We start from the raw sequence: 12,342 nt of genomic DNA on the forward strand, positions 1-12,342 counted from the left end.
CTGGCGCTGACAGCATAGATGAAATATTTGCCTCTGTTCTTTGTTTTAATATGGGAGGAGACCAGCCCAGATGGAAACAATAGTGTTTCATATTGATGCATTTTGGACAAGACATTCAAACACAGGCTGAGCTAAGATTAAGGCCACAGTCCTTTTTATAGACACAGCCATTATCCATTGTAGGTGAGACTGGGCTGCAAAAGTGTTCAATACAGCGAGAGCGTGTGGTTCCAGGAAATGAACGGTATCCGCTGAGTAAACAATAGTGGAGTGAATCTCGATCCTTATCATATAAAAACACTTCTGGAACCTCAGCGGTTTGCTTTAGCTGTTTTCATCTGGCCCATAAAACCAGTAGAAGTAATCAGTCATCATTGTGCTATGTGACACTCATAAGTTTCTGATGAATGATAACCTGTGTCTACATAATATATGTAAAACTGTGTCCTGTGCTTTCCACTAGGACTAGGATGGGCTTTTTGAGAAGAAACTAGCAGCAACTGCTTCCCTGTTCCTGAGTGAAGGTGGCTGTGGGGGAAAAATGGAAGTGTAGAGCTGGAGATTTATGGCCTAGAGGGAGATTGATTAGTGCCGTCACTAGCCCTGATGTACGGTTGGCAGTCTCCCCCTCCCAGCCCATCGCATTTGCTCACACACACACATGCAACCATACGGTTCAACACACGGCTACACATACATGCAGACACCACTCAGTCCCCCCCAGGCCTTTCCTGACAGTCCCTCAGAGCTGTTGCATGTTAAGTTGTTGCAGGCAGACTGCTGTTTTCTCAGCATTCCCATTTTTTTTTTTTTTTAAGCTGTCCATAGATAACGCCATCAATCACCACGTACACACTGGCCTGGAAAGAATGTGTCTCAGTGTGCCAGAGTATTGCTACTTTGTGTGTGAGCCCGTGTGTTTGTTTTGACGATGGTTTCATGGACAGGAGATGCGGTTGAATGGCTTTGTGGATGTGCTGTTTGAAGCTGCAGAGTGACTGGCCTGGACTGTGCTCTGAACCCGTGTCAACTGCGGTGCCCCGATGCAGGTGTGTGTTTATCATTCAACACACAGCTGAGGGGCAGGCAGCCGTAGGCATGCTTTACCAATTAAATCGTGGGTGAGAAACCTAGCCCATCTAGCCCAGAGCCAGTTCCCGCAGCCTTACGAGACACGGCCATGGAGCTGTGACCTCAAATCATCCTGCTTAATTCACTGCAATGTTCCTCTTTTTCTCTTTCTCTTGCTCCTTTCCTACTCTAGGTTGGCCGCAGAACTCCCCCGGCTGTTGTACTGTGCCCACCTCGCCATGCTGGCCTGTTTGCAGAGGAGGCAAAACCCTCAACCCCAGCACCCAGTGTGTGCCAGCAAGACCCTGGAGCCACCACAAGCCCTTGGACGGAAATGTAAGTTAACAAAGAGAGGGTGCGATGGAGGTCAGCAGTTCTTGCCTGAAGCAGTGGAATGAAACGGCGTTTGTGTTTGATCTTCATGCTGAAGGACAGAAACTTGTTGTTAACCCTAACTGAGAAGTTACGAAAAATAGACTTTTCAGTTTCTGTTGTTGGCACTATTTTCTCTCAATACTCTGAGGAATTCTAAACAGTTTCATTCACTTTGCACTTAGACCTTGGAATGCTATGTTGTTTGGCTACTCATTGTGAGGGAGGCTGTTTAGCAGTGCTGATTGTGCAGTCGTGGCAACAGGGCCGAACAGACAGTGTTTAACGTGCCTCAGTGGCCCTGGGTGACCCTGAGGGTCTGTAAACATTTACAGTGTCTGGCCCTGGTTGTGCCGGCCGCATGTAAAGTGTGACAGCTGCTCTGTTTGCTCCCGAGCACCACCCTCTGTCCACCCACAAAATGGTGTAAAGGGACAGAGATGAGCCAGGGCTGAAAACCGCTAAGAGTGCTGGCGAAACTAGCTCTAACCAGTTTGGGATTAGAGAGAGCTGCAGCGGTCAGGCCTCTGGAAGGTGAACTTCTCGTTAACTTTGCTGAAGCTTTGGATAAGCCTTTTTTGTCTGACAAGTGGAGGAAAGGTCTTTCCTGCTTATTTAACACTCCTAGACTCTTTATTGGCCTTTGTTTACATGGCAGGGCTACGAGCTACCTCAAGCTGATTAAAAGGGCTGGCGGATGGAGAGCAGGGGAGTACTAACCTTGCAGTTTTTACCCAAGCTTACAAAGGCTTAGTGGAAATAGAAGGATCTGGGCTTCTTCATCAGAGGAGCATTGTATCAAGCCTTTAACTAGCCCTGTGAAAGGCTTGAAACTCTTGATTGGCGAAGAAATGAAGCGCTGCCCAAATTCTTTTTCAGCTCCTCACTGTCCAATTAGCTACTCTTCAGCTCAACATCACTTTCCAAATTCCTCGTGCAGAGCAGAGAAGAATCATAACCAAAAAGGTGACTGTATAATATATGTACTCTGGGCTTTTTTTGTGTTGTTTTTTCTAGCCTGTGGATATGGAGGTGTATAGGTGTGCGTGAAACAGGGAGGAACAGAGAGATAAACAAAGCCTTGGGTGCATTTGGAAGGGTTAGCTCTTTAGATTAGTGAACCAACCACAAATCGCTAATGAGGTTTTAGAGAGAGAGGCGCAGTGAAAGGGGGAGGGGGAAGGAGAAATTGTGAAAATAAAATTAGTGAAGGTAAAGATGAAGAGGAAGGGAGAGAAAGGGAAGGAGTCTTCAGCAGGCTTCTTAATCGATTCCCTACTTCCAATTTTGCAGGATTAGCCCACTTCCTCTCAAGGTCCTTTATTGAAGAGCAGCCAGTGGGAGTCAGGACTCAAATCAATAGAGAAAAAGAACAGTCTCCAGCTTTCCCTTTGCCCTCCCTCTTGCTGACCCTCTCTGTCTAACTCTCCCTGTCACTCCCTCTCCTGCTCCACCTGTTAAACCCTTTGATTGAAGGACTACCGCAGTGACTGACTTGAGGTTCATAATGAGGATGTTTGAACATAATAACCTCCTTTCTGTCCTTGGACTGGAGGGAGGGGGAGGCAAGTGTTGGATTTCCACCATCGTGCAGCACTTGGCCTCAATAAGGCAATTGTTTGTTCGGGCCTAGAAAGGCTGCAGAAAAGCAGACAGTGGGTCTGGCTGCAGAAGTGGGCACACTCAGGTCACCATGCTGAGCAGGTCCCATGACTGATTGGTCGTGGCCCAGTTTGTGCCAGAATGGAAAGGGTTTGTGGGTAAAATGACAGGGCTCGCAACAGGAGGGTGAATACAAGAATACACCCTTGAAATGGACAGTAAGTAAAAGTGCAGGAGGGGGATTACGTGGCAGCAGAGGTAGAGGTGAGCTCTGTCATTTGCATCTGCTTTCCTTTACACAAAAACTGCATGTGTATGTGTGTGTGTGGGTGTGTGTGTGTGTGTCAGAGAAAGTGGAGGTGGGGTGGCAGAGCATTGGGATAAGAGGGCGAGGAGGGTTTTAGAAAAAGCCCCTGCATGCAGATGCCGAGTGGCTGCACAGTTCATTGATGCGACTCCCATTGAATCCCATTAAAAATCCCTCATACCCTCAATAAAAAAGGACTTAACTGGCTCTACCATCAGCTGGAAGCGTTCAGATCGGCTCGCCAGACAATCAATTTCCCCCAAGCGCACAGAGCTTAGCAGGAGAAACAGGAGGCGGAGAGCGGGATGTTTCCATTATCACAGCCCGCTCTGTGTCTGTGCTCAGGAGGGTGGGGTGAGGTACTGTAGAGCGGGGAGAGAAAGGAGGCAGGAGCAGAGAGAGAGACGGGGAAAGACAGACAAGTAGAGAAGAGAGAGAGAGAGAAGCAGAAAGGGAGACAGAGAAGCTGGCTTTTCAAAAAGCTATTGACCGCCTGCCCTTAAAAATATCATATTGGATTAGCCTCACAGGGCAGCCTTTTGATAGTTTTTTCTTTGGCCGTAGAATTAAAAGGAGTGCAGAGCATTACTTGAATTATAAATCATAGGCACTTGCTTTCACTGCGCCCAAATTCCGCACATATGTGGCTGCACTCTCCAGCGCCAGCCCCTGTCATTTTTAATTAAATCCCCTCTTATGGGTGACATTTGTAGCTTGCCCCCTCCTTCGTCCTCCCCCTCCACGTCTATCTACCACTGCCCTAGATGGAGACATGAAAGGCAGAGACGGCAGCGGAGCCAGGACCTCTCATCGTGTTGTGCCCCACAGAGAGGGCACCCATCCAGACAGATGAGAGAGAAAGGCCCTGCAGGGGGAGAGGGGTGAATGGATGCCACTGACCCTGGCCACCCTCAGCCGGCGGTGACCTCCCTCTCCACCCATCCCTCTCCTTGATCATCCTCGTCGTGGTCCTTCGATGTGGTCCGGAAGTTCCAGGGAACACGGGTGAGCGTTAAAGCCCCGCTCTCGGAGGGGAACGGGAGGCGCACCAGTCCAGTGAACACTGAGATGGCTGGACAGGAGGCCCAGCAGCCCCCACCACTACCCTGCCTCCCCTCTTGCCCAGACAGCAATTACTCTGTCACATGTCAGCTAGAGAATAATAGGTCCAGAATCCTTCACTTGAGTGGTTGATGGGGGTATTTCTGCTGGCTATTTTCCAAAATAATATCTTTTCAAATTTCAGCAGGTTTTAATTTGTTTATTCATTCCTTAGCAGTTGCATTTGTGCCAGCATGACATTTTGTAACGATGCAGTTGTCAAAATGGGTGTGCATATTTGCACATTTTGTCCAGGCATGCTGTCAATACTACTACAGTACCCTTGTTAACCACACAGCTTACTGCCACTCCCATATTTGTCCTATGATTGGATCAGACTTTGGGCTAAACCTGGGTGTTCCCTTGTGTCTCTAACCTCAACAGTGCCTGGTTGCAACTCATGAGCACACAATGGTCATTTATAATTACTTTTGGTGTCACTGCACCTAAGCCTAATTAAAACAAAAATGATTTTCGCTTTAAGATGAACGCAATTCCACTAATGTCAGACACGTAAAGCTGCTTTTTCATTGTTATTTAAAGCTAAAACCACTCTTCAATCAACTGTTGTACAGCCCAGAATTTTTCTTGTAGCAGAGATGTGTACACACACATTTACACAAGCACACCTGCAACCATAACCCTGTGTGACACCACCCGGGAGGCCCGGGGGTGCCAATCAGCCAGGTGTAGATGAAAAATTCCCAGAAGGCTTGGTATCCCGGGTTCATGCTATGTCAGGCCAGGTTCGGCCCTCTTCCAGCTTGATCGACAGAGACAACCTGGCCTTGTCACATACAGCCTTAGGACATGACATAGAGGTACACCTGGGGATTGTAGTTTTCCTAATAGCCCCATGCTTTTGCAGGCAGAGCTGCCAAAGCCATTAGTTTTCTTTGCTTTTAGCTGCTTCTCTTCCTAAGCCACACTGCCATTGGGAGGGAAATATGCTCAGGTAATGACCTGCTGCCACCTCTCCTCCACACTTGTCTGAGGCAGTACGAGACATAACAGTGGAATTAGCTGGCCGTATCAAATTGCACCACAATACTTCAACAACTACTATCCAAGGGGGAAAAGGGGGAGTTGGCAAGAAAGGGGAGGGAGGGGACTTTTTTAGTTGAATATTTAAACATGGTCACTTGCGGCAGCAGAAATAACAGCCTTTACCCTGATTGCCTCAGTACCCTGGAGGTGGTGGGGGCTGGAGGGTGTAAAGCGAAACTGGGAAAAAAGGAATGGAGACTGCAAGGGAGAGCAAATCTGCATGCACTTGACCTTTTCCCGCTGATTGAACTACCTCATTTCTAACTCCCATTTGGAATTCCGCAGAGGGTCCACAGAGACTGTCATTATTCCACTGTCTGCAGCAAGGAAGCAGAGGTCACGAGGTGTTTTTTACAGTGCAAGGTGATTGACAGCTATCCACGTCCTCCTCCATAACTCATCCTCCATTCCTATTTATGCAGTTTCATTTTGGGGAATCGCTGGCTTTGCATAGCTGCACTGATTGTGTAATTTGCACTTTTGTCATATTGCTAGATTGCGAAAAGCGGAGAATTTTGAGTCGCAGTTTATTTCAGAGAGACGGCCATATGATATTAGTTGTACATATCTTACCTCATGCATGCCACAGCCTCTTCTGTCGTGTTGGCGTCTGATTGCTGGCACACAGAGAATCATTTCCGGATGGTGGCATCCAGCAGAGCCATGCCTTCCCTCTGCCCTCTGCCTTCTGCTGTGAACACAGGGGGTGAAGCAATCTTATTGCCTTGAGAGGTGAGCTTGAGGAAAAGGGACTCTGGTGTAGTTTTGGTCGCAGCAGGACTTGGGTTCAAAAACAGGTTCCTTGTTCCAAAGCCTCCGAGCTGGCATTTGGGCGTCCCAGGTGCAAGGCATCGACACCCTCTGTCTTCGCCTGCCAGAAAGTGGGGGTGGGTTGGAGGATCTGAGCGAGGGTACAGAGAGTGTCTGCAGTCTCTAGCTGTCCCACAGGAAATGATCGTGTCTTCATAAAGCTAAACCCAGCACAGCCTGGCTGTGAGAGGCGTTCAGGAGGTTTGGCACACTCCTGGCAGGATATTTTGTTTTGGAGCATGCACGTCTTAACAAAACTTAAAATAAAAACGTAATTTTGGTCCAGTATTTGGACTTTAAAAGTGTGCGAGTTGGAAGAAAAGTTTGAGTGTTTTTTAACCAGACTTCCAGCCATTAATTGCTCTATTTCTGTCCAGTCGCTTCATCCAAATGAAAATACTACAGCAGATTTGAAAGTTTAAATCAAGATATTATTATTTACACTCTTAAATTCTACTAAACTTTGAATATTTTGCACAAAAGTAGTCCTCTTTGGAGGATTCAGCAGCATTTCGTTTTAAGTGAATTAGCCAACGCATTTTAACCTCATAGCTATTATTGAGATTCACTGAGTACATATTGATCAGTATGCTACTGCACGAGTTCTTTGAAGGGTATAAACATGATTATAAAATGCACAAGAAGTCATGTGTGAACAATTTGAAATTAGAGAGCCAGTAGCAGTGTTTAGTTTTGGATTGAACCAGCGATGAACTTTTAATACCACTCCTGCCTTTGGTTTTTCTCTCTGCTTAAGCAGTGCAGAGGTTTTGGCAGAGAGAGCATGGGAGTGCAAACTGACCACAGCACAGTAATCAAATCATTGCTCCACTGGGACATTTAACTGCAGTCTGCGGTTTGCTCATTCTCATGAAGCCCATTTTTGTCATTTTAGGATGTTCAAATTTGAATATTTACTTACATATTTAAAGATTTGGGGCCATGGTTTGACTTTTTATCCTAGACCTCTTGCTACAACTTCCAAACCCTCTTCCATGGTTCCTTAAAGACTTTAGAGACTATCCCCAACAATCAGTTTTGCCCTACCCAATCAAAATTCAAAGGACAATCTGCAAACTCAGATTGTCAGATTGGCCTTCAAATGAAAGTGGCTTCTCAGGAAATTGATCATGGCAGTGACCAGATGGTGCCACTGATACAAATATACAGGTTTCATTTAGAGGAGTGCATTGAGTAAGAAACAAATCATTTACTTGCAAGAATAGAACTCAAATTTGATATCAGTAATAGTTTGTGAATAAGAGCCATGTGAATTTTATTACCGCCAGAGCTTCACCTGTTGGTCTTCAAGCAGGTTGCTTCTGTTGGCCAAGACGCAGAGTTTCATCTGGGTCTGCGAAGACCGTACAGCAGTCAGTATGTTGCTTCTACACTACCTGTTACATCATCTAACACTCAGACTGCTTGGTGAATCTCGCCAGCAAGATAGTGGGTGACGATCTACTCACAATGTTCTTGTAATACATTTTTATCTCATTTTTTCTGTCTGTTAACTTTAAGGTGTCATCGATCTAGTTTACCACATAAACTATATAACCTAATTTTGTCGCTTTGGTGACGGGGTTGCTTGACACAGTTGTGCATCATTCATGCCAATAAAGCATACTGAATTCAGTTGAACAGAACTCTAATACTTAAAACAAGTTTTTAAGTTTGACCACAGTCCCATAGGTGGATAGGATGGAGCCTTATTGATGAAAAATAAACATTAAAACATTCAGCTTTAAGCGATGGTTAACATTATAGAGCATCGCATCTATTAAATCCTTCCTTCAAAAACTCCACTGACATTAAATCTTTTCCAAATTTTGATTAATCTTTTTGACAACGTTCTCATTTATGCATGCTTTCAATGGTCTTCTCCTCTCCTCTCCTCTCCTCTCCTCTCCTCTCCTCTCCTCTCCTCTCCTCGGCATGTGTACTGCCTTGTTGTCTGTGCAGTGTTAAATATTAATTGGGAATCAGTGGAGGACTTGTCTCCTAAATGATAGAACAGAAGGGCCCAGGCTTGCCTCAGGCAGCCTGCAGGCGCCTTTCTTCTTCCATTTACCTGCAGGCCTGCGCACCAGCACTTCCTCCAGTCTGACAGGCCTGCCCAGGCCCCTCCAGCCTCCCTTCATCTCTCCATCTCTCTCCTGCTCTCTCTCCCTTACCTCCCCGTCTCCTCTGCTCTGTGCACTGGTTCCTTTTCTTATCTATGTATGTGCTTACGATCTTTACCTCTGGGTCTTTTCTTTTTTTACTCCAAAACTGTGTGTGTGTTGTTGCTGTGTCCATTTGCGTTTGTGCATGACTCTGAATGCTGCTGGCTCTTTGCTGTACATGTAGCCCTTTGAGAAAATGGTGTCACAGCGTGGCATATTCTCTTAAAGACAGAACAAGGAGGGCCTGACATAAATCTTTCAGGTCAGGTTTTTAGCTTGTTGGGTTTTTTTTCTTGGCTCTGTGTCCCGCATTGCTCTCTGGCTCATCGCTGAATGGTTTAATCTCTGTTTCCTCTTCCTGATTTCTCCCCATAACAGGCCTCATAGTTTGTCTTTCTGTCTTCCGTGAGCTGTGCTTTGTTCCTCTCTATCAGCCTTGTCATCTGGAGAGGTGTACCAAGACAAAACAAAACAACTGGAGCCGTCTGCTTCTTTGTTGCGCTGGCTGGCTCTAACTTGTGGATGACCCTTCTGGATGGAGTTAATTAAGCTGTCGAGATTTGTTTTGGAAATCAAACCAGTTTGACCTGCTGTTTTATTCTCCCTCTCTATCTGTTTTCAGCAGAGCACAGCTTTTCACAAGGTTCACTGAAGGTACACTGTGAAGCGGCAGGGCTGAATGTAAAATGGGAAGAACCTGGGGAAGGAAGGAGGAGAGGGCAGCAGAGAGGAATGGATGTAAATGGAGGAGAGTAGGAGGTGGAGTTGACTTTGATGCCATAGGAATGAGTTCACAGGCTCATGAGCACAGGCCTAATCGCACATGACAATATCGGCTGGTGTGCCAGTCGCAGCACATAACCACCCCGCTGCTTGTGCTGACTCGGGGTATTTGCTGATAAAGCTCTGCTTTCTAGACCATGCTGTATGCACAATGAGGGTGGCCCAGGCAGGCCTGAGGGCTGGCTCATCACAGAACCCGCTTGTATACAGAACCGTGCACTCAACTAAGCCCTTTGGCAGGCCTTGATTATTAAACAGAAAGCAATTTTTGCGATGAATATAGTTATTTTTTCCATTAATCTATTATGTTGCCCATCCAGCCCCATAAATTATTGCAAATGGAAAGAGCCTGGTGAAACTTGTGCCTGAAATGACGCCGTGGCTGTGAGCAGCTCTCTTCACAGTGTGAAATATTCAGGACGGTTATTTTTCCATTGAAATGCCCTTTTCTCTTTTTTTGGTGTTGGCTGTCATGGGAACAAACATGGAGCTTGTTCTTTTTGTTTGGTCGTTTTTTTAAAAAAAATTAATTTTGTTGTTGTTGTTGTTTATGAAATGCCGTGTGTAGTGTGAGGTAAACATGTTGCCCCAGTTTTTCTGTTTGTTTGGTGCACGGGTGTCCTACAAAAGGCCTGACACGGCTGCTGCTGCTGCTGGCCTGCATTCCTTTGCGGCTCAAAGAGGACTAAACTACCCACTGGTGTTGTGTTGACCAGACTCTCAGCTAGATCATTAGTAATTAACATGCACAGTGATCTCCTGAATTAAAGGGAGGCTCATCTGCTTAGTTCTCTTTCATGCACATAAAGATATCTTCCCCTAGACTCTATGGCTCCTGCCTAAATAGCTTGTCATATTGTAAGATATTTCAGAAAGGTCAGTGTTGATAATAATGTTTTAATTCCTTTGAGAGGCAGCAGGTCTGCTCTGGTGCTGCCAGTGGTGTTAATGGGGCAGGAATGCAGGGCGAGTGCTTTCCCACGCTGTTAGTTTTCTTCTGCTGGGTGCGTTTGAGATGAGGCTCTGGGCCGGCAAGGCTCTGCTAATGCAGCCAGAGTGCAGACAAATGGAAAGTGACACTTGTGTGTGTAGAATGGTATTTGTGGTGACGCTTTGACTACAGATAATAAAGTGTTCGCCCTGAGGTGATTTCGCCCGGCAAGCACCCCAGATGAAACTCACTTACTCAGAGAGGGAGACAGAAGAGACTGAGAGGGGGATGAAGAGACGGAGGAGACGGAGAGGAGGATGAAAAGACAGAGAGGGGGATGAAGCGTGAGAGGAGCACAAAGAAATAAAAAGGATGGGGAAAAAGAGAGAAAGCAGCGAAAAAAAGATCCAGAGACATGCAGAGGGAGAGTCAATGTTTTTTTATGGGTCAAAGGGTAACGCTATTATTTCAGAGAGTGGTGGGTTTTAGAGGTCAACACACTCAGGCGGAGAGTTGTCCTTTTTTTTTTCAGACTAAATTGTGTTTATTCACCTGTTTCGTGGTTTTTAATAAGAAATCAATTAGCTTGCAGCTAATTCTGATTTATGGATTTCATTGATGAATTGCTATTGATGTTATTAAAGAGAAAGAACATCAGGTTCATTGGGAGGGTAAAATATTAGAATTAGTTGTTAGTGGGATCTGTGTGTGTGTGTCTGCCTAGCAGGCCATGTGTACAGAGGAGTCCTTCAGGATCAATCAGTTCTCAGTAATTTCCCCTACAGCCCATAAAAGCCAGGTCTGTCTAGAAGGAGCATGAGGCTGCCACATCAAACCAGCTAATTAATTTTCATAGCTGATTCAGTAACATCTGGCTTTGGAGATAAATTCTAATGAGAAAATGTAAACACGACAGTGTCCTGATGGTATAATATTTCACATTTCTTTGGTAGAAACCTTTATAATAGAAATCCAATTAGCAGTTTTGATTTGGACACGTTAGCCGCATATGTAAAACATTAAAAGACGTGTAATAACATGCAGACGTTCGGAACAGAAAGTGAAAAACATTTCTGTTTTTCTGCTGCTCCTTTTCACTGTTATCCAGTACCTGTGGACCCCATCTCTGTATCAGCGTACTGTATTTACCACACACGTGTGCCGCTTCACTGCAGGCTAACCAAATGACCTCATGCCGCAGTGAGGAGGAAGCCCAGATTAGTCTTTCAGTTTGGTATTTCTTCCATCTGCTTGTGTGGAAAATAGATAGATTAAATCTTGGATGAGATTGCCTTTAATGAAATGAAAGATTAAATGCGGGAGTTTTGTCCAAGTTTTGCTTAAATCTATTTTAACGATTAAATCCATTTTTGACATGGTGCCATGCCTGCGTGCCTGTGAAGGATCAGTGTGCAGATTGCTTTAACATTCTCATTATCCGCTTTGCTATTTGTGAAACATGTTGGCAGGTTAAAAGCCCAATATGCGGTGCAGTATGGTATCTCCTGTTGAAATATCTTGTCCAGCTACTGCTTTTATTTGCATAGCAATTAATTTGATTAGAGAAATAATTTTCTTGTAAGTTTGTGTGCGATGTTAGATAAAGTGACGGCAACTGGAAACAAAAAGCTGCATTAAATAAACCGGTTTTGATTCAACAAAGTTGTATTAAAAAAATCCAATCAATAAGTCATGAAGTATTTAGAAAAGAGTTGTCTGGTGAGCACATTTTTGTTTCCACTGCCTCACAATATGCATTTGTTTGATGATTGTGATGACACAAGCAGCTGCTGAATTCAGACAGCTCTATCCTCTGAGAAATCATTGCAGTTTGATTTTTATCTTTGCAATTATAGATAGCAGAGGCCTGACAAATAATTGCCTGGATTTTTTTTTCCTTCCCTGTGTTGTTGCACAGAAAATCAACCTTGAGATGAACAGAGAGAGATGAGTGCTTGTAAAAAAAAAAAAAAAAAATGCTTTTTTGATATCAAGCAAGCAGCAGGGTTTCCTTTCCCCTCACGTGCACTTGAATTGATTAGTACTTTGGTTGAGGGCATATTCAACATGTCTGCCCCCCTGCAAGGCTGCTCTACCCTGTTGATCAGTGGCTCATACATGAGCTTCCTCCGCTCTCTCCCTCTCCTCAGGAA

At 45.2% G+C, this 12,342-nt stretch overlaps 1 protein-coding gene across 2 annotated transcripts in view; it reads left to right on the top strand.

Moving 5' to 3' along the window:
* Nucleotides 1–12,342, top strand: part of fam222aa (family with sequence similarity 222 member Aa) — a 56,325-nt gene that overhangs the window by 31,167 nt on the left and 12,816 nt on the right. For both annotated transcript variants that reach the window (XM_025897085.1, XM_005473313.4), the window contains one exon: nucleotides 1,265–1,407. In XM_025897085.1, coding sequence (XP_025752870.1) covers nucleotides 1,265–1,407 — 143 coding nt within the window. The remainder of the gene's footprint in view (nucleotides 1–1,264; nucleotides 1,408–12,342) is intronic.

The sequence above is a fragment of the Oreochromis niloticus genome, linkage group LG12 (assembly GCF_001858045.2).
Source record: "Oreochromis niloticus isolate F11D_XX linkage group LG12, O_niloticus_UMD_NMBU, whole genome shotgun sequence".
In the NCBI taxonomy this organism is placed as follows: domain Eukaryota; kingdom Metazoa; phylum Chordata; class Actinopteri; order Cichliformes; family Cichlidae; genus Oreochromis; species Oreochromis niloticus.